At 34.4% G+C, this 24,983-nt stretch overlaps 3 protein-coding genes across 9 annotated transcripts; all 3 read right to left on the bottom strand.

The window, feature by feature from the left end:
- Nucleotides 1-4,425: 4,425 nt before the first annotated feature.
- Nucleotides 4,426-7,673, bottom strand: LOC105165509 (pyruvate dehydrogenase E1 component subunit beta). The gene is made up of 4 exons (XM_011084543.3): nucleotides 7,348-7,673; nucleotides 6,959-7,041; nucleotides 6,793-6,833; nucleotides 4,426-5,613 (listed from the first exon to the last, which is right to left on the bottom strand). The coding sequence occupies exons 1-4, from the start codon at nucleotides 7,445-7,447 to the stop codon at nucleotides 4,641-4,643; spliced, it is 1,197 nt and encodes a 398-aa protein (XP_011082845.1). The 5' UTR covers nucleotides 7,448-7,673; the 3' UTR covers nucleotides 4,426-4,640.
- Nucleotides 7,674-9,569: 1,896 nt separating this feature from the next.
- On the bottom strand, nucleotides 9,570-14,986 carry LOC105165508 (bystin-like protein). 3 transcript variants are annotated; one of them, XM_088876782.1, is made up of 10 exons: nucleotides 14,519-14,986; nucleotides 13,567-13,693; nucleotides 13,207-13,258; nucleotides 12,751-13,078; nucleotides 12,236-12,315; nucleotides 11,619-11,666; nucleotides 10,922-11,068; nucleotides 10,528-10,600; nucleotides 10,070-10,441; nucleotides 9,570-9,915 (listed from the first exon to the last, which is right to left on the bottom strand). In XM_088876782.1, exons 1-9 carry the CDS (start codon nucleotides 14,861-14,863, stop codon nucleotides 10,316-10,318), a joined length of 1,326 nt encoding a protein of 441 aa, XP_088732908.1. In that variant the 5' UTR covers nucleotides 14,864-14,986; the 3' UTR covers nucleotides 9,570-9,915; nucleotides 10,070-10,315. The 3 variants fall into 3 exon arrangements, with proteins under 3 accessions (XP_088732908.1, XP_088732906.1, XP_088732907.1); XM_088876780.1 differs by having other exon boundaries at nucleotides 10,066-10,441; XM_088876781.1 differs by having other exon boundaries at nucleotides 10,059-10,441.
- A 715-nt stretch (nucleotides 14,987-15,701) lies between these two features.
- On the bottom strand, nucleotides 15,702-23,966 carry LOC105155191 (UDP-Glycosyltransferase superfamily protein). Of its 5 annotated transcripts, XM_088876598.1 has the most exons (19): nucleotides 23,810-23,944; nucleotides 22,406-22,484; nucleotides 21,502-21,611; nucleotides 20,366-20,399; nucleotides 19,758-19,813; nucleotides 19,535-19,675; nucleotides 18,906-19,054; nucleotides 18,724-18,813; nucleotides 18,553-18,619; nucleotides 18,413-18,476; nucleotides 18,206-18,320; nucleotides 17,799-17,965; nucleotides 17,604-17,714; nucleotides 17,464-17,525; nucleotides 17,258-17,310; nucleotides 17,071-17,146; nucleotides 16,368-16,496; nucleotides 16,195-16,256; nucleotides 15,702-16,090 (listed from the first exon to the last, which is right to left on the bottom strand). In XM_088876598.1, the coding sequence occupies exons 3-18, from the start codon at nucleotides 21,592-21,594 to the stop codon at nucleotides 16,233-16,235; spliced, it is 1,431 nt and encodes a 476-aa protein (XP_088732724.1). In that variant the 5' UTR covers nucleotides 21,595-21,611; nucleotides 22,406-22,484; nucleotides 23,810-23,944; the 3' UTR covers nucleotides 15,702-16,090; nucleotides 16,195-16,232. The 5 variants fall into 5 exon arrangements, 3 of the variants coding, with proteins under 3 accessions (XP_088732724.1, XP_088732723.1, XP_088732725.1); XR_016063255.1 differs by lacking the exon at nucleotides 22,406-22,484 and having other exon boundaries at nucleotides 16,195-16,292; nucleotides 23,810-23,966; XM_088876597.1 differs by lacking the exon at nucleotides 22,406-22,484 and having other exon boundaries at nucleotides 23,810-23,966.
- Between the last annotated feature and the right edge of the window lie 1,017 nt (nucleotides 23,967-24,983).

Consider the following 24,983-nt stretch of genomic DNA (forward strand, 5'->3'; position numbering starts at 1 on the left):
TTGAATGTGTCGATTACAATTACATTATTCCAATCATCAAGAATCAATTAATATACGTCAATTCTTAATATCAAGTATATATATAACTAATCGATAATTACAATTACAGTAAACCAATAACTACACTAATACGTACACATTATATGAATTGAACTCATAATCTCTTAGTTGTGGAACATTAATTTCATCAATTAAACTTGGCATCCTTAGCTACCCTCAAACCAGTGAGAGTTAAGGATACATATGGATGAGCACAAGACCCCAAAAACAAATCCAGGGTTTTGTCCAAGACTTTTGACCTGGAAAAGAATAACTTGTAACTAAAGCAGAAAACCTGGAAAGTGGCGTAATCCGAGGGTAAACTTTCCAGGACATTCCCAGGTTTCCAGCTCAAGAAAATAGCAACCCTCGTTTCCAAACCACATATATAACCTGGAAATTGATTGTGTATCATCATCATCATGTGCTGTTAACAGCTCAGTACGTACTTTCCAGAAACTACATATATATAATAATACAATTCTTACATATATATTTCCGAAAGAAAGGTCCAGAACATTCTCAGGGATTTTGTCCCTAAATCTAACTGACTCCCATTTAAGAAACTGTCGTGGCTTCACCTTGGCCTCACACTCGATATCCATGTGCATGCAACAGTAACTAAATATAGAAAAGAAAAAACAGCATCTATCTTAACTGATCTACTAAACTATAGACATTGTCGCGTTTGATGCAGCACGCCTAATACGTGCAGGGAGAAGTCGCGGTTTTCACCACAAACTCCTGTGCAGATCAGACTATACGACTTTTATTGCATTAGTACAGTACACGTGAAAAACAAACATTGTGTTGATTATATATAGAGAGGCCCGAATTTCGAGCTGTTATATGGTTATTATTATGTTAACAGTGTGAGCAGAAAATCAAGGCTGTTGTGTTCTAAAATAGACATGCACGACGACAAATTTTGCCTTTGGGTCTGACAGATTCCGATGTATATCAACCTATTCTCACCAACAACTTATACTCTACAAGTTACTATATATACTTTTCCCATAAAAAGCTTTAGTGAACGAATTCCCATGTCTATAAAAAGAGTTCTCCCCCCCCCCCCCCCCCCAAATTCGTCTGTGCTTAAGTGGAGATTAATTGTAAATCCCTATACTTATTATAAAAATTATGGGTTAAATACAATTTACTTTATTTGATATGTGAAATGAGTAAATATTCCATGTGAAAAAAGAATTAGCAAATTATCTTCCTATGTGTCAAAAAATGAAGCGAATTACCCCCTGTTAATGATTTAGATGGAGGGTAATTTACTTTGTTTTTTAACATACAGGAGGTATTTGCTATTTTACTTTTTACAGAGAATTTTTTACTCATTTTTCATATCACAGGAAAGTAAATTGTATTTTTTCTAAGTATAATATTGGGAAAGTCATATGATTGAACTAAAAAATACTTGTCAATTAGAAATACTGCACTCTTACGTTAATATTGAAAAAATATTTAAGAAAAGTTTTATTTAATGTGATATATCTATCTGCTACGACGTCGTTCCTATGTATATATATTGATGTTGTGCTTAATTGCCATCTTCGTCGCGATCTCTACACCCTGACTTTGTTCCGGATGCTACGGAAATGATACGCTCAGCAAAAGATAGTTGAGGCTATAGTAGAGAAGTTGCCACGACAAGTATATATGCACCACAAATTAGTAGAATTAAATGCAATTTACCTCTTGTGATATAGGAAAATGAAGCAAAATCATACACCCCTTACACATTTAGTGAGTTTCGGTGCCAATCTTTAATTTTTTTAATTTAAAATAATATTATGTCCTTATTTAAAAGAGATACTATAAACAATCATTAAAAGAAAAGAAAATATACAAAATAATAATAATAATAATAATAATAATAATAATAAATTAAGTAGCAATTCTAATATCGTTATGTATTTAGTAACAATACTTTTATTTTGCCATAACAATCAGTTTCATAGTTTTAAATGTAATAATCATTTTGTGAAGTTGACAATAACAAGAATTAGTGAAAAAAAAATTGTGTATATACTTCTCATACTAAAAATAACTAGTGACATGTAGTAAACAATAAATAGTTATTGCGCTATTTATCACTAAGTTATCATCATAACATATCGTTAATTGTTTATAATAATAATTTTATAAGCAATTTTTATTATCAATATATAATTGTATATTATGATAAAAATAAAATTATTATCACTATATATATTCAATAATAATTTAAAATTATCATTTAATATTTTATCATTAATATTATTTTGTACAGAATATGTATATCTCTCTGGCATTTGTTGACCAACTCGATTTCCACGTCAGCATTGTGGGATTCATCATCCAATAATTCCCGATAGACATCATGCATGAGTCACCCACATGACTGCCCAGCTATTTTAAACTGATCATCAGGAGGAGTACACACTTATTTCAGATCATACAAAATTATATATATATATATATATACATTTTATTGCAATTAAAAAAGATTTGTAATTTTCTATGATATCTGCAGTTTGCGATATTCAGACAATGTGGAGATCAGATGCTAAAAATAGAAAGAGGGAAATGGGGGTGTCTTGTAACGTGGCAGCTTACAATCCAGAAATGGAAGCTTTTCGATTGTTTTGAATCAGAAAAATGTCCCACCACACACACTCGTCAATATTAAATTACGTACTATATGCAAAAAATAAGATGATTACACTTGCTTTGTAATTGATTATTTTTTTGAAACTATACACATCAATCGTACTTCAAGTATATTGTTCTTGTCATATAATCGACTCAACTCCAACCAAATCCGGTCTAAGTTTAGAATTTTTCCAACACCTGTGTCCACGTATTGGAAAAATTGCAATTTCCATTCCGCAACTTACTCTTTTTGTAATTTTAGTCTGGTTGTGACTAAATTTGCAAGGTTTTTATGACTTATTGAACCAAAACTGGTAAGTGCTGAAACAATAGAACTAAAATCACAAAAAAAAAAAAAAAAATGGTGGGACGTAAATTGCAATTTTTTCCATCTACTTATTTATGTTTCATAGATTTTCCCACTAAATTATAATAATGCTAAGTTTGGAGGTAGTTTTAAGATTCTCCAAGTTGTGTTTGTTTTTGTATGGTTTGGTTGTTCAAAATACTTTGAAAGTTTGTTGGTAATTTTTGAAACATACATTTCAATGTGTTTTAACTGAAAGGAAAAATTATAGGTCTGGTCTGGTAGTAATCATAGGATACGATAATTTTAGTTGTGTTCAATTTTGCAATAAAAATCTTGAATATAGGCTCTATCACGGATCAAAAAAATAATATATTACTGCGGAAAATTGCATATCCAGTGGGAATTTGGTACGTTGCTTCACATGCCCCTCAAGTTCCAATCAAATTTTCAATTCCAATGAGTTTTGTCCTAAATATGTCATTTTTTTTTGTTAAATTGCAGGGTTTAATATCAAACTACATTTCAATAGGACTAAAATTGGCGTCGCCTTTTAGATCCGAAATTATAATTTTTAGTATCTTATATTAATATAAAATACAAAGTCAAACATATATGATATCGCTAAAAAGCACATATGCTTATCTCTTATGTTTTGAAAATAAAGAAAAAACCTTGAAAATTTGAGTTTTCAAGATTAGGTTGGATAAGTTGCGATATTTGGTCCAATTACTTCTTATTTGAATTTTAAGAAGGCCTATTTCAATGTGAAAAGCCCGGCCCATAATTGTTTACCAGAAGTCCATACCTGGAATATAAATCTCCAAGCTGGGCCCATAAGATGATAGGATGTGAAATGGGCAATTTGGGGTTTGGAAGAAGTGGTTTAGGGGCGTTAAAGAGTGGGAAGTTAATAAATAAATAAAATTAAATATTAAAGTATATAAATTAGCAGATCATAAAAAAGTGCCACATCAAAATGGTGCCTTCAGTGAATAATAAGGTATGGATTAAAGATGGGCTTTTGTAATTAAGCTTATGTAGCTCATTTGTTTTTGGCAAATGTGTTTGCAATATTATATAACATATGTAATGTGTGTAAAAATCACATTTTTATGTATAAATTTTAGAGTAAATTACATTAATACCTTCTTACATTAGGCAAAAATACAGAAATATTCTCTGCCTTTTGCAAAATTATAGTTTTGTCCCTTAAAGGGTGTTAGTGTAATGTTTTAAGAGAGTTTTTATAAGTTTTACCTTTGAATAAAAACGTAGTTGTAATTACAACTATAATCTCCAAATGTGTAGCTTTAATTTTACAAAAAATAAGAATTGTTTGTGTATTTTGACATAACCTCAAAAGGTGTCGATATAATTATCGTAAAATTTATCTTACTCTTAATGTACCTTAAAATTTAAAAAGCTCAAAAACCTTCATTCCAAAGCACAAAAGCCATTATAATCTTTATATGAAGCTCAGCGTACATGACAAGTTCATGAGCATAATCCTTCAATTAACTGAACTACAATAACAAAATCAGTAAAGGCTTAGGCTCCAAAAGACTGATAAGCACAAACACAACATGATTTGCCGAATGAAGGTGAAACAATGGCAAAAAAGAGGCTCAAGAATGGCTCCGCCACGAAGTTACTGACAGAGCTGCTCAACCGCAGCTACAATCTGTGCAGGTTGAACAACAGTCCATTCCTCCAATGTCCCGGCATAAGGAGTCGGCACATCCTGCGAGGAAAGGCAAACAATTGGTGCATCCAAGAAATCATGGAAGTTCTCATTAATGGCAGCCGTAAGACTGGCTCCAATACCACCTGTTCTCATGCACTCCTCAACAATAAGCACCCGGTGGGTTTTCTTCACGGAATTCCCAATGGTGTAAAGATCAAAAGGTTTCAAGGACCTAATATCAATCACTTCAGGATCATAACCTTTGTTGACAAGAGTCTTGGCGGCTTGCATGACATGGTATCTCATCCTGGAGTATGTTAAAATCGTAACATGTTCACCAGGCCTCACCATCTCTGCTTCCTCCAATGATAATACGTACTCCTCATCTGGAATCCTCTCCTTGAGGTTGTAAAGGAGTACGTGTTCAAAAAGAACTACTGGATTTTCACTACGGATGGCAGCTTTCATTAGACCCTTGGCATTGTATGGGGTTGAACAAGCAACCATCTGTATTCCAGGAATTGACTGAAAATAAGACTCCAGCCTCTGCGAATGCTCAGCTCCAAGTTGGCGTCCAACCCCGCCGGGTCCTCGGATCACAGTTGGAATAGTGAACTGCCCACCAGAAGTGTAGTGTAGCATGCCACAGTTGTCGGAGATTTGGTTGAAGGCCAATAGAAGAAATCCCATGTTCATGCCCTCGACAATTGGTCTTAGACCTGTCATGGCAGCTCCAATAGCCATACCTGTAAAAGAATTTTCAGCTATGGGTGTATCGAGCACCCTCAGATCTCCATATTTCTCAGCAAGACCCTTGGTAACCTTGTACGACCCTCCGTAATGGCCCACATCTTCACCCATGACACAGACTCGAGGATCTCTGTCCATTTCTTCCTCCAGTCCTTCTCTAAGGGCTTCAAACAGCAAGAGCTCATGGCTAAAGAAATCAAATAGTTAACTCACATTCTCCCAGTATCTACTATCCACAAGCACTAAAAGATTTTGGAACAAATTAAGTTATATAACTGTTGAAACATGATCCCATATTTAAGAGAATATGTACTTGATTGCACCCCTCCCTAACTCCAGCCACCGACCCACCTAACATAACCCATAGCGTGGAGAGGAGCGCAACCAAATGCTTTCCCCTCTTCCAGATTAGGCAATGAACCCTCCTTCCTTCTACAGTAAGGATAGTTAGACGAACTAAATGATGGTAGTGAGCTCAAATATTAATACACATACAATACTAATCATGAATATATCATATATTACTATGCACTTTCCACGAATAACACCGCTCTCGTGAAGCATGTGCTTCCTTGAAGCCCACATCCTAATTTATTAGATTGCCTTGGCGAACTGGATCACATGACATTGGTGAGTCTAAAGGTGAGTAAGCCCCTCTTTCAGCGGGTTTATAAAACATTGTCTTTAGGATGTCATGTCCGCTATTGTTATGCACCATTACCATTATATTTCTGCTTTGTTATCAATGTAAGCAACATAGCAGACACTAACTAGTAGATATAATCATATCCTCCATAAAGTTGTGAAAAAAGTAGATTTTTTATAGTTAGCTTAATTTGTACATAGCTGTCACGCTCAACTAGAATTTTGAACCAGAAGGCAAAAGTTACTACCCATAACATAGTGCAAAAGTAGAGATTCACAATAAACTCAATGGGTTATTGGTGAATTACCTCAAAATTAGGCCCTCATCTGCTTCTCCAAGCAACTTCACTTACTAACAAATTACAGCTATAGCTCTCACAGGCAAATCAACTCAAACACAATGCATGAAATTAGACACAGATGATGCCATTCAACAACTGATTCTTTTCACAACTGTTCAAGATATGGAGTCTTTTACTATGCATATGAGGTGATTATTCCAAGACCTAATCTTTTCAAAATCTAAACCACCTTGACCACTACTAGTTTTAAGTCAAATGGTTCACTCCACAATATCATAAGTTCTGGAACCCGTCAACTGAACGTCGCAGCAATTTATTAACAGCCACATTCCCAATAGCAATCAGAAAGCCAAACAAAAAGTAGTAGTACATACATAAACCACACTGACATAAGCATAGTTGAGAACTCAGGATCTTACCCAGGTTTGGAAGCAGCTGAGGCGGGATTTTCAGCTTTTGCCTGAAGACCCGAAATCATTAATCAATATGAGATCAAATTCCCGATGTGCCAAAAGTAGATAACAAAAAGAAAAGGAAATGTGATAACAGAAACCTAAGAGAGTATAAGTATAACAGAAGACTCACCGCAACCGCTCTGGTAGTCACCTTTCCTGTCTTGCGGGTTCCAAGAATCGGACTCGAAATCAACCTTGCTTCAGATCTGATGACTGACGAAACCAACAACAAAAATTAAACAAAAGAAACTAATAAAACAGGAGTATCAACTGCTGCCAGTATAATGAGGTTAAACAATAACGAGCTAGAGATTCTATGGCAGTGGAGAATGAGGGCAAGAGAATGAAAAGAGCAGCTCGCCGATTCAAATAAGCTCAACCAAGAACAGTTTCACGTGGGGGTCATTCACCAATCAATCAAAATCTAATCTTTTCAATAATTCCTGGATTTTGGCAGGAGCATTACTCGAAGCACGTAAATTTTCAATAAAATCCAGCGATAAAGAGACAAGAACACACCTGGAAGAGAGTGAACCGAGAAGGCAGGTAACTTGATGGAGTGATCTGAGGAGGCAACTGAGGCTGAAGCCACTCCAAATGATTGCAACAACGCGGCCATCAAATCCTCTGTGCCTCTTTATATGTATATATGTTGGCGAGAGAGAGAGAATGAGAAATGGAAAAAGGGTATGGAAGAGAAAGTGGGTATAAATTAGAAAGAGAGAAGTGGTGGGGGCGGAGATACCAAATGCGAATGAGAATGGTACCAAACGGCGATGGCGATGATACCGAAGAGGATCTCTCTCTCTCTTTTTCAAGTGTGTGTGTGTGGACTCTCTTTCAGTTGCCAACTTCAGTTGAGAGGGGTTTCTTGTTCGGGAAAATTGTATAAAAACCCCCTATATTTTTAAAATTTAGCTAAAAACTCCACGTGTTAAAAGAATAGGCAAAAAACCTCCTATATTTTCCAAATTGTTGCATACTCTCCCATTCCGTTAGATGAATCCTAACGGCGTTAAATTTTTGTTAAATTGACCGTTATACCCTTTTTATAACAACTATTGATATTTGAATGTAAAAAATAAATGATCCAGATTTTAAGTAATTTAAATATATTTTTATTTATATATACATTATATATATCGTCTATATATTATATATACTATTTCTTCCCGAATCTTCTTTCTATGGTTCTGCCGTCGTCTGAAAGAATTTCCAACCATGGCTTATACCATTGGAATCCTCTACTCAAGACGAACATATCCATACCATCAATTTGAACTTTCATTGACTGGAAAGACTGGGCTTCGAACACGATCATCAAAGCTTCTTGGCTTCGATTCGTCGTTCGACTCCTCTCGTCGAGACGATTCCAACGAGACCAAGATTGTCCATTTTTATCACCGCCGGCGACTCATCGGCGTTGGAGAATACGACGGAGAAGAATTAATAAATAAAAAATTAATTAAAATTATTTAATTTAATAAAATTTAAAAATAATAAAAAATATTAAATATTTAATTTAAATATAATATTTTATATAAGTTAAAAAATTAATACATTTTTTTAAGTATTTTTGTATTTATTTAGTATATTTTATAAACAAATATTAAAATATATTTAAATTAAATAATAATTTAGTAAAGTGTTTAATTTAATAAAATTTTAAAATAATAAAAAAATAGTAAATGCTAAATTTAAATATATATTAATAGTTTTAATATAATATTTTATATAAGTTAAAAAAATTGATATAAATTTTAGGTATTTTTATGTTTATTTAGTATATTTTATAAATAAATATTAAAATACATTTAAATTAAATAATCATTTAATTTGATAAATAATATAACATTTTATAAAAGTTAAAAAATCTCATATAATTGTAGGATTGTTATGTTGATTTAGTATATTTTATAAATAAATATGAAAATAAATTAAATTAAATAATAATTTAATTTAATTTATAATATATGATTTTTATTTATATTCAAACAAAAGGGATAAATTGAAAGTTTGCTCACATAAAATCCTATTTTTGTGGTATGTTTGTGAGGGAATGTTAAGTTATATATAATGAAGGAGAAGGGTATTTTGGGCAATTGCACTGCCAAAAAAGCTAAAATAGGATAAAAAAAAAAAAAAGCCCTACCCTCATTTTCACCGCGTGTACAGCACCTTCTGTCAGTTTTGGACGGAAGGGGTCTTTTTTACAGGGTTTTAAAATTCACAAGGTCTTTTATGGCTATTTATAAAATACAAGTAAGTTTTGTGCAATTTTAGCATAACACAGGGGTTATTATGCAATTTTCCCTTCTTGTTCTTAGGCTCCCTCCCGGAGGGCTTTTTGAATTTCTATCTTCCATCTTCTATATATATATATATACACCTCTACCTATTTATTTCATAATAAAATAGGATCATTCTAAAATATATTTATAATTTTTTTAAAAAAATAAATGAATATTTACAATTATAGTAAACCTCAATTCAGTCTGATATAAATTTTCCATATAATTTTGTTATAATTTGAAATATGCAAATACAAACTGCATTTATATTCCAAACCCTGGCCTCATAAAGTCAATGAAAGAATTAAAAAACCTATTTCATGGGCATAATAAATAATTTTAAGTAAAAAAAATTGCTCTGATATTTAATTTCAAATTTGATTACTGAAAAAAATAGACCTCTGCAAATCCCTAGCAAAATCATACTGCTTTCAAGACAACATTCAGGAATAAATCCAAATAAAAATATCTGTATCAACTGAAATTTCTCGTGAGAACAAATTGCAATAATTCAATCTAACCTAACAATCACATCTCTATAATTCCATTCACTATAGGAAACTGGGACAACAAATGCGGGTTTGGTTAAAAGGGAAAGTTGCCACTGGTAAACAATGGTATCTCCAAAAGCTTCGCCACGACCATCTGGAAACACAGATGGCTCTAAGAATAAAGATGGAACAATTCCACCAGCAATCACATACCGCATTTACCTTCCCATCGTCTGCTACATTCTAACAGACTGCAAAATGATATCTACTGTATATCTCTCCAGCCCAACTTTTGTCTGAATGACCTGCATCAAGAACTTGCGTATTAGAAATTGTGCCTGTGATAACAACAGCCATTGTGGGAAGAAAGACATGAGTTTGTCTTACAGCAAACACAAATTAGGTTATAAAGGATCCAGATGGGTGAAAATGATATTAAGAGAGAGACCATTTACCGACATAAAAAAAGCTGCAACAATATTTCAGTCCTCCATTGGTACATCTGGAATATCAAACCTGTCTTCTTGAATCACTTTGGTAACTACAGAAATAGGGGTTGGTGCTATGCAGTCAAGGAACACAACATTGTCAAAGGGGCCAAGCAGATTACCAAAATATATGCATGGTAATGAACATCATGAAGAAAGTCAACTATACAATTATGTCAATATTGTAAACCAAAAGCCCTACAGGGAACAATAATTATTAGAAGAGTCTACTGGGACAGGACTTCACAACAAGAAAAGAAAGGATATAGATCGACATAGGATCATCTTCTTTCTCCCCACGGTTGCGGCTGTTATTTAATTCCCTTAATATTTCAGGTGTAACCTGCATGCCAAGACAAAAATGCAGATATCATTAACTACCAGCAAAATGGAAGAGCTAAATTATCATAAGTAGGCTGATCATCTTACTAATTTATGTCTTTGCCTTTCAACTAGAGTGTTGAGATTGGCTTTGTCTTCCTTTGTCAACTCATTTTTGTACCTGCACAAAGGACACAGAGTCAAGCACATATTAGGGAAGATATAGATTTCGCAGTTCGAAGGAAAACCTCTATAAGTAGTTTTCCTTTGACTCTATGAGATCTCAGAGGGGAGCAAATCTATATTTCTGATTACTTGCACTGGTATCACGAATACATCTCAAGATTGAAAGAACTCAGCAATCATTGCTGTAGCAAGAAATTACAAATGTTTCTCTTTTCGGCCGGAAAAAAAGAGCAAGGTGGGAAAGAACTTGAACAAAATGCAAAAGCAAAAACATTTATTAGGGGGAAGTAAGGGAAAGATTATAACAAAAACCAACCTCTGTGCAAATCCAAGAAGCGATTGATGCCAGATCACCGGCATTACTCTAGAATCATCGTAGAATTTCATAAAATGAGCGACCAAAGCGTCAAGAACACGGTATGGCAATGCGTACTTCTTCTCAATTAGTAACTTGATGAAATAACTGCAGAAGAGCATACATGTGAAAATTGTGAATGCCATAAGAAAAGAATGTGGCAAGAAAAACATCCTAACACATAAAAATGGAACAGAGTTTGCAATGAAATGAGGCTCAACTGCTATATATTACTAGGGGATTACCGACGACCTATGCGTTTGTATACTTTTTAAATAGATACAATAAAATTTCACTTAATTACTTTTAATGCCACCAATTTATATCGCTTTGTTGGTTATCTTAATAGATGACAGATCATATAGTAATTATAATTTAATTAGTTAAATAGATAATGCAGTTGAGCAAGACGAAAAGATAAAATTGTTAAGTGAAAGATAACGGCAAAGTAGTAAGGGGTAAATGGTGAGAAAAGTAGAAAAGATGTCGACCCATATGATGGTGGTTAATAGATTGATCAAATCTAATAGAGGATGCCAAGAAGCCTCACCTAAATTATATACATTTGCTATTGAAAGGGGAGCTCAGTTTATTGATTGGCAAACATACAAAACAATATGTTGCATTTACGAAACTTGCATTTTACATATACTGATACCTTGTTGTACCATAGTACTCCATCTCCGCAAGCTTCAACAAAGCAACACTGCCACGGGCAAAAGATATAAACACATCTTAATAAAGCAAACCATACAACAATAAAATAGTAACAGTGTCATACATCCAGAGTCTCTAAAACAATGAAATGAGTTATAATGAACTAGGAGGTTCTTTTATGAAGCTCGAGGGAATTTTCATACTCCATTTCAAAGTAGGAATTTTCACATTAGAACTTCTAAGCAAGTTGTTTGAGTGATGATACTGAAATTTTTACATGGATAATGGACAATCATGGCAAAGAGTGCTAACCAACATGATAATATCAATGAGATGGAAAAGAATTGAAGATAATACTACTTTAAAATTAAAAAGAAACTGGTTTCTTATAAACAAAACCTGCAGTCATAAAATATTTATGAAAAATGGAGACAGAAGTAGAAAATTCTTCCATAGAAGGGCTTTTTCCCTTTTTCTTTCCAGGAAAAACCTATGACTGTTACTCAGAATATCATCAATCGATCAGTAAAAAATTTCTGAATATATCCATACTAAGGAGAAACACCTTGGCAAAGAGCAGTCTAATCCAGTTGTGGGCTAAGGCGAAATGCCACCTACCTGGAATGAAGAGGAGGAATGGAGATTTTCTCAATGATACTGCCAACTATAACAGCTTCCCTCAAAGTGCATGTCCTCGACTGGAACAGAACAAGAGAAATGTACTCATTATAAGCCCATTAATATTCTAATCAATGGAAGAGGAGAGAGTGAGGGATGGGGTCGAAGACCATCAAGCATTCAAGTCAAATGCATCTAGCTAATTTAATTAAACTCAGAAAAATTGTAGCAGAGTGCTGGATATTTGCAAGAACACATTTACACTTTTTTTGTTTATCATCCAACTTCTATTCTCTAGCACATCAAAGGCCAATACCCAACATATAAGCAGAAGCTTTACGACCAGAAGCCTGAAACAAGTAGGCTTTCTTACACCTCAACAAGACATTATCATACAGGCAAAAAGCATTGCATCTAACAGGCAAAAGGTACAGACACAGCTACTGTAGAGGAGAAATTGAAATCTGATTGGTATTATTCACAATAGTAGATCAATATATGGAAAGCTTTTATACCTCACACAAGGGAAATAAGATTCCCTTGTTAAAAGCAGCTGGTTTATACAGAGCTTTTTTCAAGGATTGGTACAAAGCAAAGTGCAGCCTCTTATTTTTCCGAATATCTTCTCTTACACGTGGCAGCAAAACAAGCTTATAGAATCGTTCCACCTTCTTGACACCCAAATTAGAAGCAAAGATTCTAGTTGCTTGATACATTGCATTTGGCGACCATTTCTCAGGTTCAGTTAAGTACAACACTTCCTCCCAGAATTGGAGAGATGGTATGTGCTTGAAAGCTTTTGGCATCTTGCCGGAGGTGTATTTGCTAAGAAGCTTGCCAACCCTGCAAATACATATGGCGCAGGACATAACTAACACCCACACTATACATATTAACTGTGAAAAAACAAGGCAAGTGAGGAAAATCACATAATGCTCAGTCATCAGAGACACAAGACACCATTCACATACCCCTTGTACAGCTCTATAATGGAGTCGTCCAATTTTGGCATAGGTTCCACTCCTACAAACACACTCAAAAAACTGAGAATTTTAAAATCATACAATAAGTTTGCCAAAAATGCTATGTTAGCAAGTTGTTATCATCAGCAGAAATTACTACACATGTCCTGCGACATCATACTGAATAATGTAGAGAAGGTTCAATTTTCATCATTATAAAAATGAACCTCCGGGAATATAGTTGCAATAATTAACTTCAATTTTAAATTTGAAACCCCCAAAGGCACTTCAGCATGCCTGTGACATGGAATATCATAATTGATAAGAAAGAATAGGTAGTCATTAATATCAGGAAATTAAAACTCAAACCTGAAGAAACTTGAGCATCTTTTTGTTTGATCTTCTCCACAATGATGTCAGCTAATGTGCGTTGAGGGCGATCATCTTTTGATAGAAAGGCTTCCAGCAACTTTTCATCTTCCTCATCAATCTCATCCTATTGTCAAGCGACAGGGAAAAGGAATGAGCAGATGCAACACATTTTAAGAATCTAGAACGATAAGAAGTTTAACATCAGAAGACGCCGAGGTGGCTAAGTTCCAGGTAACAAATTATCGCACAAAGAGAACCACACATCCCCACAGAAATATACTCCAAAGTGAAAAACATAATAGTAAAAATATAGAACCAGTCAGAAAAATGCATACTAAAGTGGCCAGTACAAGAACTTCTTTTGTTGTCAGAAAAAGAGAAAAGGATTGAGACCAAACACATATGCTGACAAAAGCACAGGAAGAAACTTATGGATAATTAATGATAAAATGCAAAAACATCACATGATAATCAGGAACTTTCAGTTTGATATTAGCTCTATCTTAACTTCCATAACCTAGAAAGAAAGGTAAATATGCAGTAGCAGGACAAACATTCGCATGAATACATTCAACCATTTACACTCGAATGACAAGCTCAACCAAGAAGCAGATAAAACTGAATGAGATAAATTTGTTGAGAAGCAACAGCCAGTAATTTTTAAAAAATAAAATAAAATAAAATTCAAAGTGACAGCATTGCGGAACACGTACTTAATTCACATATACACAAAATAACATGGTCAACATCAATCCAACTATTCAAGAAGTCTGCAAATAACAAAACGTAGCGTCAGTTAACCCTTAATGTCGCTCAAGTTATGCAGTACATTCAGAAAAATTACGTCGTAAAGCTCAGCTATTTACTTCTTTGAAAAAACAAACTTCCAGAAAACAAAAAAATAAAAATAAAAAAAGAAACTACAGCGAAATAAAAACTAAGGACAAACCTCAAAATTCCATGTTCCAAACTGACTCTGGGTCTCGGAAAACCCTTCAAAATCGTCCACATCCTCATCATCATCATTGTCTTTGAGACGATGCACATCGGGAAACCTAAAAGTACTACTAGAATTCTGCTCAGCAACCCCGTTCTCGTTATCCTCCTCTTGCTGGATTTCCTTCTGCTGAAGTAGGGCTTCCTTGAGAATCTTGGAGCTGACGGCGGATGGGACGAGCTTCTGATGGTCCTGGTGGTGCTTTGGTGGCTTGGAGCGTTTCTTGGAGGAGAAGGCATCGGAACCCAAGGGCAAAAAGGGCTCGGGGTTTGTAATTCTGGCGCGTTTATTCGACATTGGTGGTGGCGACGAGCAAAAGCCCTAATAGCTGGGGGGAAGGGGTTTAGCAGTTCCTATAAGGGATGGGAAGCAGTGAAGGACGATAATGGCTTCTGCCTCTTTCTGATGTATGGTGTGGTGTGGGCTAATTACCAAAGAAACAAACCTTATATTTTATGGGCTTGCTTTCAAAGTAACAAACATAGGCCCAGTTATCCATAACTTTTCAGCCTAAAATATATATTATATAACTTTATTTCTAAAATGAAAACATATTTAAATTAATTCATAAAGTTATGTTTCGTATTAAACAGCAGTGTAAAATTAATATATTTTTACTTTAAATTATTATTTTAAAAACTAAAAACTAAAAATGAAAACATAAACAATTTTGTGGGAGTATTTTCTCCAATTATAATTTATGACATTTATTTTCATCTAATAAATAAGTTTAAAATTTATTGAATTTACTTTTGATTTACTTGATACTGTCAATGAAATTTGAACTCACCATATTCAGACCAAGAAACAGACATTTGACTATAAAATCATCATATCGATGGTAGTACTTTTCTCATTCAAAAATTTTAACTACAATCAGCAAATACTTATAGGTGAATTTGGCTTGCTATAAATTTAAAAGGAAAAAAACAATCTATTATAATTGAAATCTAGATTTGTTTTATCTTCATTTTTAAATTTCTTCCATATCATCGTATTAGGGTGTTGATGATTTGCATTAAAAAGGCACTCAATCAAAGACATTTTTGCCTCTTGAAAATTATGCCAATGCAGAAACACCCACTCTTTTCTTTTCTACATATACGTATACCTTACTGGAGAATATAACAACAAATAACAGAAGATGAGATCCTTCTCCGGCTATATCACTTCTTTTGAACAACATCAAAGGGCTCATATAAAGAACGCCTTCTGGAGGCTGTCACACATAATAGCTGGGATCAACATAACTATTTAATAGACTGCGCTATATCGTGCCCAAATATTGTGAAGAATTCCACAGTTCAGAACAGTATCTTGTTTTAGCACCCGTAAATGATTGTCATTCCAGGGCAAGTTCATGATCAAAAGATTTGAGTCTCCTGTTTACATGAGAAGAAACACAATACACCACTCTGCTTCTCTTCTCTTTCAAATGGGAAAAATCAGGTGATTCCATGAGTGTGTTTGAACAACCAAGAATTTAAATGGGTGCCTGCCGCCAAGAAGCCGCACCTACACCAACTGGAGAGTTCCCAAAATTAAACAGACGTCACAAAAGCACATTTGGACCAATTTTGACCATTGATATAAGTGCACAAAATAATATTAAGATAATAAATCTCTACCTGTATGTTCATCTGTTTTTGTGTCATCTTCCAATGATTCAGCTAGAGTTCTTAGAGATAACCTGAAAGACAAATACATGCTCTCAGAAGTTGGCCGCCTGGAAAAAGGATAATACAACAGCAATTAAAGGGGCCCATTATATTGCAGAAGTTGAAAGGATTATAATTTTCACCTCGTATATTAAGGGCTTGGCATTTTCTTCCCATTCAGTTGTCCACCTAACTGAAGATACCCTCTCCATCAAGTTTGATCTCATTGACTTCAAAGCATCACATCTTTCAGGGAAACCCTCAAACAACATCTGTAGAAACAAACATAAAAATTTGACTGCTTGTTCGTAACATTGTGCAGATATTCAGGACAGGGGCAGTGATGCATATGACCTACATAAACTAAATCCAATCTGCAGGTAAAGAATTTTCTCAAATAATATGATGCAGCAAATCTTTAGCGCCTCATTTGTACTTTTTCAAGGGTATTCCGTTTTGACTATGCACTCAATTATAACATCATTTCATTGGAAAGAGGCCCTCCTTGTAAGAGGAATCTTCAGAAGACATTCCACAGTGCCAAACAATTGAATATATAACAATTCTTTCTGCTTGCTACTAAAAAGTATCACTAATGCTCATTGCTAGGTGAGGTTGCCTTTCGTTATAGATAAAGTAGTGGGCTAATTCAAAGGTTTATTGCTACTTGAAATTGATAGTAATAAAAGATGGAAAATAAAAGGATTTTCAAAGTAATCTTGCTTATTAAATATGCTTCTTGAATGATGGAAGAATTTGAACTATATGTTTGAAATGTAGAAAAAATTCTTCAACATTCCATGGGCTATGTCCCATGCTCTTAAAAAGTAAAATAGAGAAGCTTACCATGAGCTGATCAGCCAGTTCTGAAGATGACGAGAAAAGGAGGCCATTTTTTTCAACATCTATCAGCTCCTTTATGCTTGACACAGATCAGAATGGTTGGTAATTTGTCCGAAGTTCTTTTTGCTTAATGTTAGTCTATTTTAATGGTAACATGCTCATGGAAAGAAAGTACTCCATTTGATCTTACCAAGAATATGAAACAGCACAGACAGGTAATCCACAGCCAAACATATCCACAACCTGACTAACCAAAATATCCAAGCATGAGGAATTTTCCTTAAGAAACACAATTTTTTAAAAGGTGAGAATTAAAAGAGAAACTTGCAGGTGACACTGCCTAATAAACTGCTAAGTTCACAAAAGGGTTGAACTATATAATTTATTAGCACAGACCTTCATGGGTAGATCTAATCCTGATGACGAAGTATGCAGGCAAACGCCTAGATCTGCTGACCCTGTATAATGCATCAAGGAAAATGTAAGAGTGATTGAAACAGAAAGCAACATAAAACTACTGAGGGTATACCACTTACCAAGAAGCAAAGGATAATCCTCAGCCGCCAGCCACATGGTACGGAATGCAACCCGTCTGAGACTAAGTTTCCTTATCATTTCCTCATATTTTTCCTTTTCAGGTCCTTTACCTTCACTTTGTGTTCAGTCTTAGAATACATACAATAACTTGACTGATAGGATGAAAATTAATATGCTTTAAAGACAGACATTACCAGTAATAATGAACAGCAACCTCGGGTATGGGAATTGCTTTCCACCACAAATTCCATCCCAAATAACTTCATCCCCACTTGAATCGTCCTCACCTAATAGTGCAGCAACACGTCTATCATACATAAGCGCTGCTTCCAGAAGAATGCCAAAATCTTCATCAGGAGTCCTGAATTTAAATCATTCTTTATTTTTCCATCCATGTCAATATAAAATATATGTTCATTGTTATCTGTCCTTACAACTATGGTACCTGTCAGGCAAAGGAAATGTGACTGAACTAATTTTGCTTCATTGATATAAATAAATGAAAATCAGATTTTTCTCGAGTTCCAGAAAAGGCACCAAGGACAAAAGGAGAAGTTCACATAAATTATGATGGCAAACAATTAAGTGATCAAGAATATACCAGCTTGTACTGCTAACAATGAGTGCGGGTCTGTTTGGTTTCAAGATTATATCAGTGCCAACCTGAGTTGTAAATGGAGTTATATCAGGATTACTGTTGTATGGTCCTGTCAATCCTGCCACATGAATGCATTTCAGATCAAATTTAGCAGGAGCATTCTTCATTTCATTAAAATGGACTAGAAACAGTATCTTCTTGTTTGTTTACCATTGCTAATGCAATCTCGAAGGCCATATGGCTCATTGAGACTTTTACTAATGCTGCAAAATAACTAGATCATCACCATAGTTAGAGTTTGTTGATTTACTGCTCTCTTTATGCCAACGAAGCCATATAAATTTGCTCACGTTATGCTTTTCCTCAAGTGAAGCAGGACGGAAAAATTCTGGAGGTTGATCATACAGAACAGTGGCTCTATAATTATGAAAAACATAAGAGAATACAGGTTATCAACTCTAGCAAGTAAAACAACAAGCAGGCCTCAAGACATAAGAAGGTTTTTGAGATCACGCTCTTACTTAATTCCCCAGTTCTGAGACAATTCATGTTGCATTGCTTTAGTCACACACAAGGAACCATGAGCCCTCTCACCATAACTCTTCTCGATCCTAGTCATGGATCAAAATATTACAGCTATAATCTTGTGCAAAATCCAGGAGACAAAAATAAATTAAATCAAAAAGCTGGAATGCAATTTCACCAACGATATATCGCAACAAAGAGACTACTCCTTCCAAGAGACAGTGCAAGCAGGGTATATCCAAAATTATGCCAATCGACAATGATTGCTGAATGTCTCAACCAGCTGGCCCACTTCACAACCACTAGAGTAGGAACTGATGGTGGATTCTGCAGGAGCAACATGTAATCTAGTGGAGCTTACTCATGATGACATAGGATAGATGACAGACTATTATGATAATGTCCATGAACTTCCATTATCATGCAGCTTCTCCAAATCTTTCACCAGCCCACAGAAAAAAAATATCAGCAAAAGACTTGGAGAACAGGGTGCGACAACAAAGTTCAGTGACAATCCAGTGTAATTTCATTGCTAACATCATCTTAACCATTGTGATTAAGTAATTCCAGTAAAATATAAAAAGATTAAACATTTCTGGTAAATTCACATAAATATATAAGGAGAGCATTTTCCATTTGCAAGAATTCATGCAACTTGATTATTGTCAATCAGAAAAGCCAAGATGACCTACAATCAAGGCAACTACTAAGCAACAAAAGGTTGAGCATAAAACAGTTATGCTATAGAAAATGAGCATGAGCCAATTGGCAAAATTCTGAGACAAATAAGCACAAGATGAAGCTCACCTGCACTAAGAAAGCATCGGGAGCTGGTATCTTTACACAAAGATACCACAGCAGCATAAGGAACTGAATAATAGGCTTGAGAATAAGAAATAAGGGATGAAGTATCTTTGGAAGACTTCGAGGAATTGTTGGCCATTGTGGCTGTGCAAAAGAAAATAAATATTCTTTCAAGCCTTTGCAAATTTCAATACATTTAATGCACCAGCAACATCCTTAATCGTACCATTCTGTGGATATGGATAGATTGGTTCTGTAACACTGAGATGTGGGGCTCTGACCCTATCCAAAGACCAAGTCCTCAGTCAACTAGAAGTCATATGTTTTAGTTAATGCAAATGTTTTGATCAAACAATACAATCATTTATAGTATCAAAAACCTTTAATAAAACATAGCATTATAATAAGTCTCGGTTTATGAAGTTCAAAAATTATGAAAAATTCCTCCAGCACAATGACCAACAGAGAGACAATGCTTATCAGGTGGTTAACAAAGGTGGAACGTCAAGCATACAACAAAGGCTGTCCATACAGTGGCATTTTCTCTTTTCTGACAAGGACAATCAAGCTCCAATGTGAAATAAGTCATGCGTTGCTTTATTAGAACAGGATATGATAAGGTCATTTATGAAGTAACAAGAACTAAGCACTAGCATAGCATATAACCTTAATGGATAATTGTTAACATGAACTTGAGTTTTTAACTCCTATATAAAACCCATGGTTGAGATTATGATATGATGCAGAAATAGCTTTATGATCAGAGAACAAATTCAGGCTTAGGCCACGAAATTTTAGACATTTTCACTTGGGCATCACAAGGCACAAACGTACCTCCATATCCAACAATATCAACATCTAGACAAGCCTGCAAGAAAGGAAACTCATTATGCCAACAACCCAAGAGAAATGAATGAAAGGAATCGTGCATAACTTGTTCAAAGAAAGCACCATTTTTTGCGGACAGAAAACAAAGTCATCTTTTAGTTACTATTTTGCTTCAAAGGTTTAGCTAAAATGAAATTATTATAGTTACCAACTTCCCAAAGTACTTTTTGTTAGAAGTTTATAGTTTTCAGGCTGGAACTTGAACATATTCTAATTCTAATTTGGGATACGATAAAAATTCGGGAAAAGCTAATATGTTGGTAAATTATCTCTCAAACTTATTATTAAATAATAAATTAAAAATATTCTGAGTCTATAACAAAGATAATCGAATATAGATTCCTGTGAAAAACTCATATAGTACATTGCTAAGTAGTAAGGTGTATTACAATGGCTAAACACATAAGAATTCCACGCAAGCCAATGTTTCCTTGATGCAGTATATTAGATATAGAAGTACTATCACGTGAGTTTGTCAAAGTCATGCGATCCATAAGCATAAATATCCCACCAATTACATTCAACTACTAGAAACTGGAGAGAGAGAAAGAGAGAGGGAAGCATCTTGGTGTTGTCAGTGAAAACCCAAGCTACCACAACCAAAATACTTCTTTTCCAACTTGTATGTAAAACTCTCCCCGAAAATTTTGTCATTCCAGAAACATAACAGTTAAATTTTTCTTTAGCATGAACAGAAAACGACATTAAATGCAAATCAATAGCATTGCAGCTAATTCTTTCTTCAACAATCATATGCAACTTAGCACATATTCAATTGAACAGCCAATCTTTCGGAGACAAAACATATAAGTTTTGCTCAGACCCAAAAGACAATGATCCATGTCTGATCAATAAATCAACTTCATAAATTCATGCAAGCATGAAAAATAAGGGGCAAATAACTATTCATTCTAATGCCCAGCATACTAGCCAATAACAACATGTTCAGTATACTCCCTATGAAGCTCCATAAGTCCGAAATATAATCTAATGCTCCAAAAGAGAAGAAGAGAGATTAAGATAATCACAAACAAATTCCATCAACATAAACATGTTATTTGTGTATATAGATAGAGGAAAACCTGTCGAGCAAGAGAAAGTGCATGGTATTGCATCCGGGGGCTACGGCCAATGTCGCCAAGCACCACCACGGCAACCCTATTTCTCTTTCCCATTGGGACTCCTTTATTCCCTAAATAAGTAAAGGGTAAAAGGCATTTTCATACATGACAAAGATAAAACATCATTTGATATGTTGTCTACTTTATTGTTTTCATTTTATTGTCAATCTGAACATCAGAAAAGGAAACTGTATGTTTTTATTGTGGGGCAATATCATCCATCGACCAAAAATTGGAGCAGGCCAGAAAAGATTAATTTTGATAATATAACTGCCACAAATCTTCGAGAAGTTCTAAAAGATATCATCAGCAGCAAAATATCCTTACAAAATTTCCCCAAAAATTACATCAATATTTACTTGATTTCCATTGAAAAGCTGCTAAGGAAACATGCAGAAGCTGCACAAATATCCAACCAAAAATTCTTAAAGAGATACTAAAATTTTCAGCTCAAAGTGCTTAAAAGAGTTGCATAATATCCGTACAGAGAAGCTACTACCATCCTATTCTCTAAAAAATACTGGTCAAATAATAGAGAGCAGATTAATGTAAAATAGAAAACGAACAATTTTAACTAATATATGCTAAAAGAAGTCAGAAAGTTCAGTATGAACAAATAAATACTCGACGTAGAAAAAACTGCAGTAAGATGTATCTTGTTCATGCATCCGCCACGCCCAGATTTCATTCTAAGTCCTCAAGTTCAAAGCTCTAGTTCAGAAATCCTAATCCAAAAATGCAGATTCATTTTTCAAAAGATAACCAAATCGCTTTAATCTTTCGATGACAGTAATAAAAGATAAGTTTTGCCTAAAATCTTCAAGCAGAGGGCAGCAGTGCATCCATGTTTTACTTTGAGGACTACCTTGAAAATGGCTCGTTCTTGATGAAGTTGTTCAGTCGGTTTGAAGTATTGCTTGATTAAGAAACTGACAATCAACTATCTGTACCCATCAAATAAAATTTATCTACCAAAACTTATTTGAATAAGTGGAAGAAAGAAGATGTCATTTTCACACACATGATCAGAAGATTAGGATGAGCTAAAGCATCAGCTATGGATAGAAACGGAGGATTTACGGAAGATTAGTATTGCACGGTCAGGATATAATTTCAGGTTTGTTTCTATTGATCATCTTGAACTTCCCCCTTCAAGTCTATGAACTCAGAAGTCCAAGTCCCAGAATTCTATAAGTTTTCTTACCAATATATTGAAAGCTTTGGGTTCATAGCATCAGTACTATGAATCGGCACCTTCAGGATGTGTAACCAAACCAAACATAAATAGATAATGAATATCATATGTTGCAGACATTAAAAGCAATTTGAAGTACTAGTTTTCTTATAAGCTTCCCAAAAACAAAGCAAAATCATAAACCTAACGGTACACCTAGATACTAATAATTCACAATCTCCAATATGAAATAGCCGACCAAATTCAAGCACAGCAATATGAGCACATAGCCACATACTATCCAGACTACTTCCGGCAAACAGACGATCCACAGAAACAAAACCAAATCACTGATTATCAAAATGCTATAAGAACATAAACCTTGATTGCCTCAGGCAATTCCTCAATGCTTTTATTTGCCAATTGCTCATCCAACAGCAGGAGCCTCATAGAGCCTCTCCACTTTGGAGGCCACCTAACAACCGACTCAATTCCTCTCCATCACTCTCCTCATCCTCATCTTCAACCACCTGAACCACCGCCATCTCATTCTTCCCAACCCCTTTCATCTGCACTTTCTCCCTATCATCCCTCTTTTTCTTCTTCTTCGGTCTAGACATTTTAGCTAAATTTCTAAACTTAACATGACCTCTCGAATTAAAAGTGATCGCAAGCTTATCCCGATACGAAACAGCATCAAGCGGCTGCCCCCCCCCCCCAGCTTTCCCGTAAATCCTCCGTTTCTAGTAGTTGTTAACCCAGAAAATTGTAGGTAAAAACTTGACTAAAATTGCAGCAAAATAGAGGTGGGAAGGAGAGAAGAAAGAGATGAGAGGAAATTCATAAATTTTACTAATTGATAATGGTCTTCCTTACAACATTACAACTCTTTTACAAACAATTCTCAAAGCAGACAAAAGTATAAGGAACTAACGCTGGAAAGAAATCCAACAACAAGAATTAAACAAATCATATCCCCTGAATGTGCCCCTGAATCCGATTAACAAGAATTAAAGAATTAAACAAGATGCTAAAAACACACCCAAACACAAGAAAAGAAGAATAATTAAAATGCAACAGAGAAAGAAGGATTGCCTGGAAGCTTGCTGCCGTGAGTTTGGGGCTAGGGTTCTAAGAGATGGGTTAGGGGAAGAAATGAGAGAGGAGAAAGAATGGAGATGGAAAGAGAAAGAGAGAAAGAGAGGGGAAGAAGAAACAGAGAATAAGAGAGAGAAATATTATTATTATTATTATTATTATTATTACTACTACTAGTTTATATTATATCAAAATACAAATCCAAATACACCATCTACCTCAAAATATATACTTACTTATTTTTATTTTTCTCTCTCTATCTCCACAATACCAAAACAAAAATATCCAAAACATTAATCCAAACATAATGTATACCTTCCGGTGGTTATCGGTGGATGAATCGGCGATCACTAGTTAGAAGAGCACGTGGGGTCTTAATGTAAGATTAATTAAGACCATTGGATGTTATAAAATCCACACTTATCAAAAATTTTGGTAGTGAATAATTTTTTAGTATATACCAAATAAGATTTTTGCTCATATTTTTCGATTATTCTGGGCCTAGTTGCTGGAATTTTGGGCATAGGTATAGGTCTTGGAAGTCTTTTATCCTACTCCATTTTTGTTTTTCTAAATATAAAATTTAAAAAATTTTATATTATTACTACCGTTCTGCTGATCTCAAGACTAGTCTCATTTAAATTTAATTGGACCGAAAATTTCTCCATTGGCCTTAACCCAACTTGTCTCCGTTATAGTTGAACCTAAGACTTGCCCATCATGTCTCAAACTTGTCCCCATCGCGCCTCAACTCCTAACCCGATGGGTTGGATAAACTTGATTAATATTTATTTTTAATTAATTAATATATTTTAAAAAACAAAAAGTTACATATAGTAATAATATATGATTTTACAAAATGTAATTTCATATGACAGTGAGATTTAATTTAGTTGAAAATTGAGGTTCTATGACCAAGATATTAAAGGTACGAACCCAATCAATATGTGGATATTAATCTATTTTAACAGTATATGTTCTTTTTCAGTAATAGTATTTATTCATTAGTGATGATGCATTATTAGTCATTCGCAAAATATTAGGCTAGAGAGTCGTGCATTATTAATAATTAATAGCAGCTAAAGCATACTCGATATTATAATATGTATGAATATTTTAAATTTTTATTGCATTTAATAAAATAAATATATAACTGATCAAAATCGATAAA

Source organism: Sesamum indicum, linkage group LG12 (genome assembly GCF_026168435.1).
Source record: "Sesamum indicum cultivar Baizhima isolate 11 linkage group LG12, ASM2616843v1, whole genome shotgun sequence".
In the NCBI taxonomy this organism is placed as follows: Eukaryota; Viridiplantae; Streptophyta; class Magnoliopsida; order Lamiales; family Pedaliaceae; genus Sesamum; species Sesamum indicum.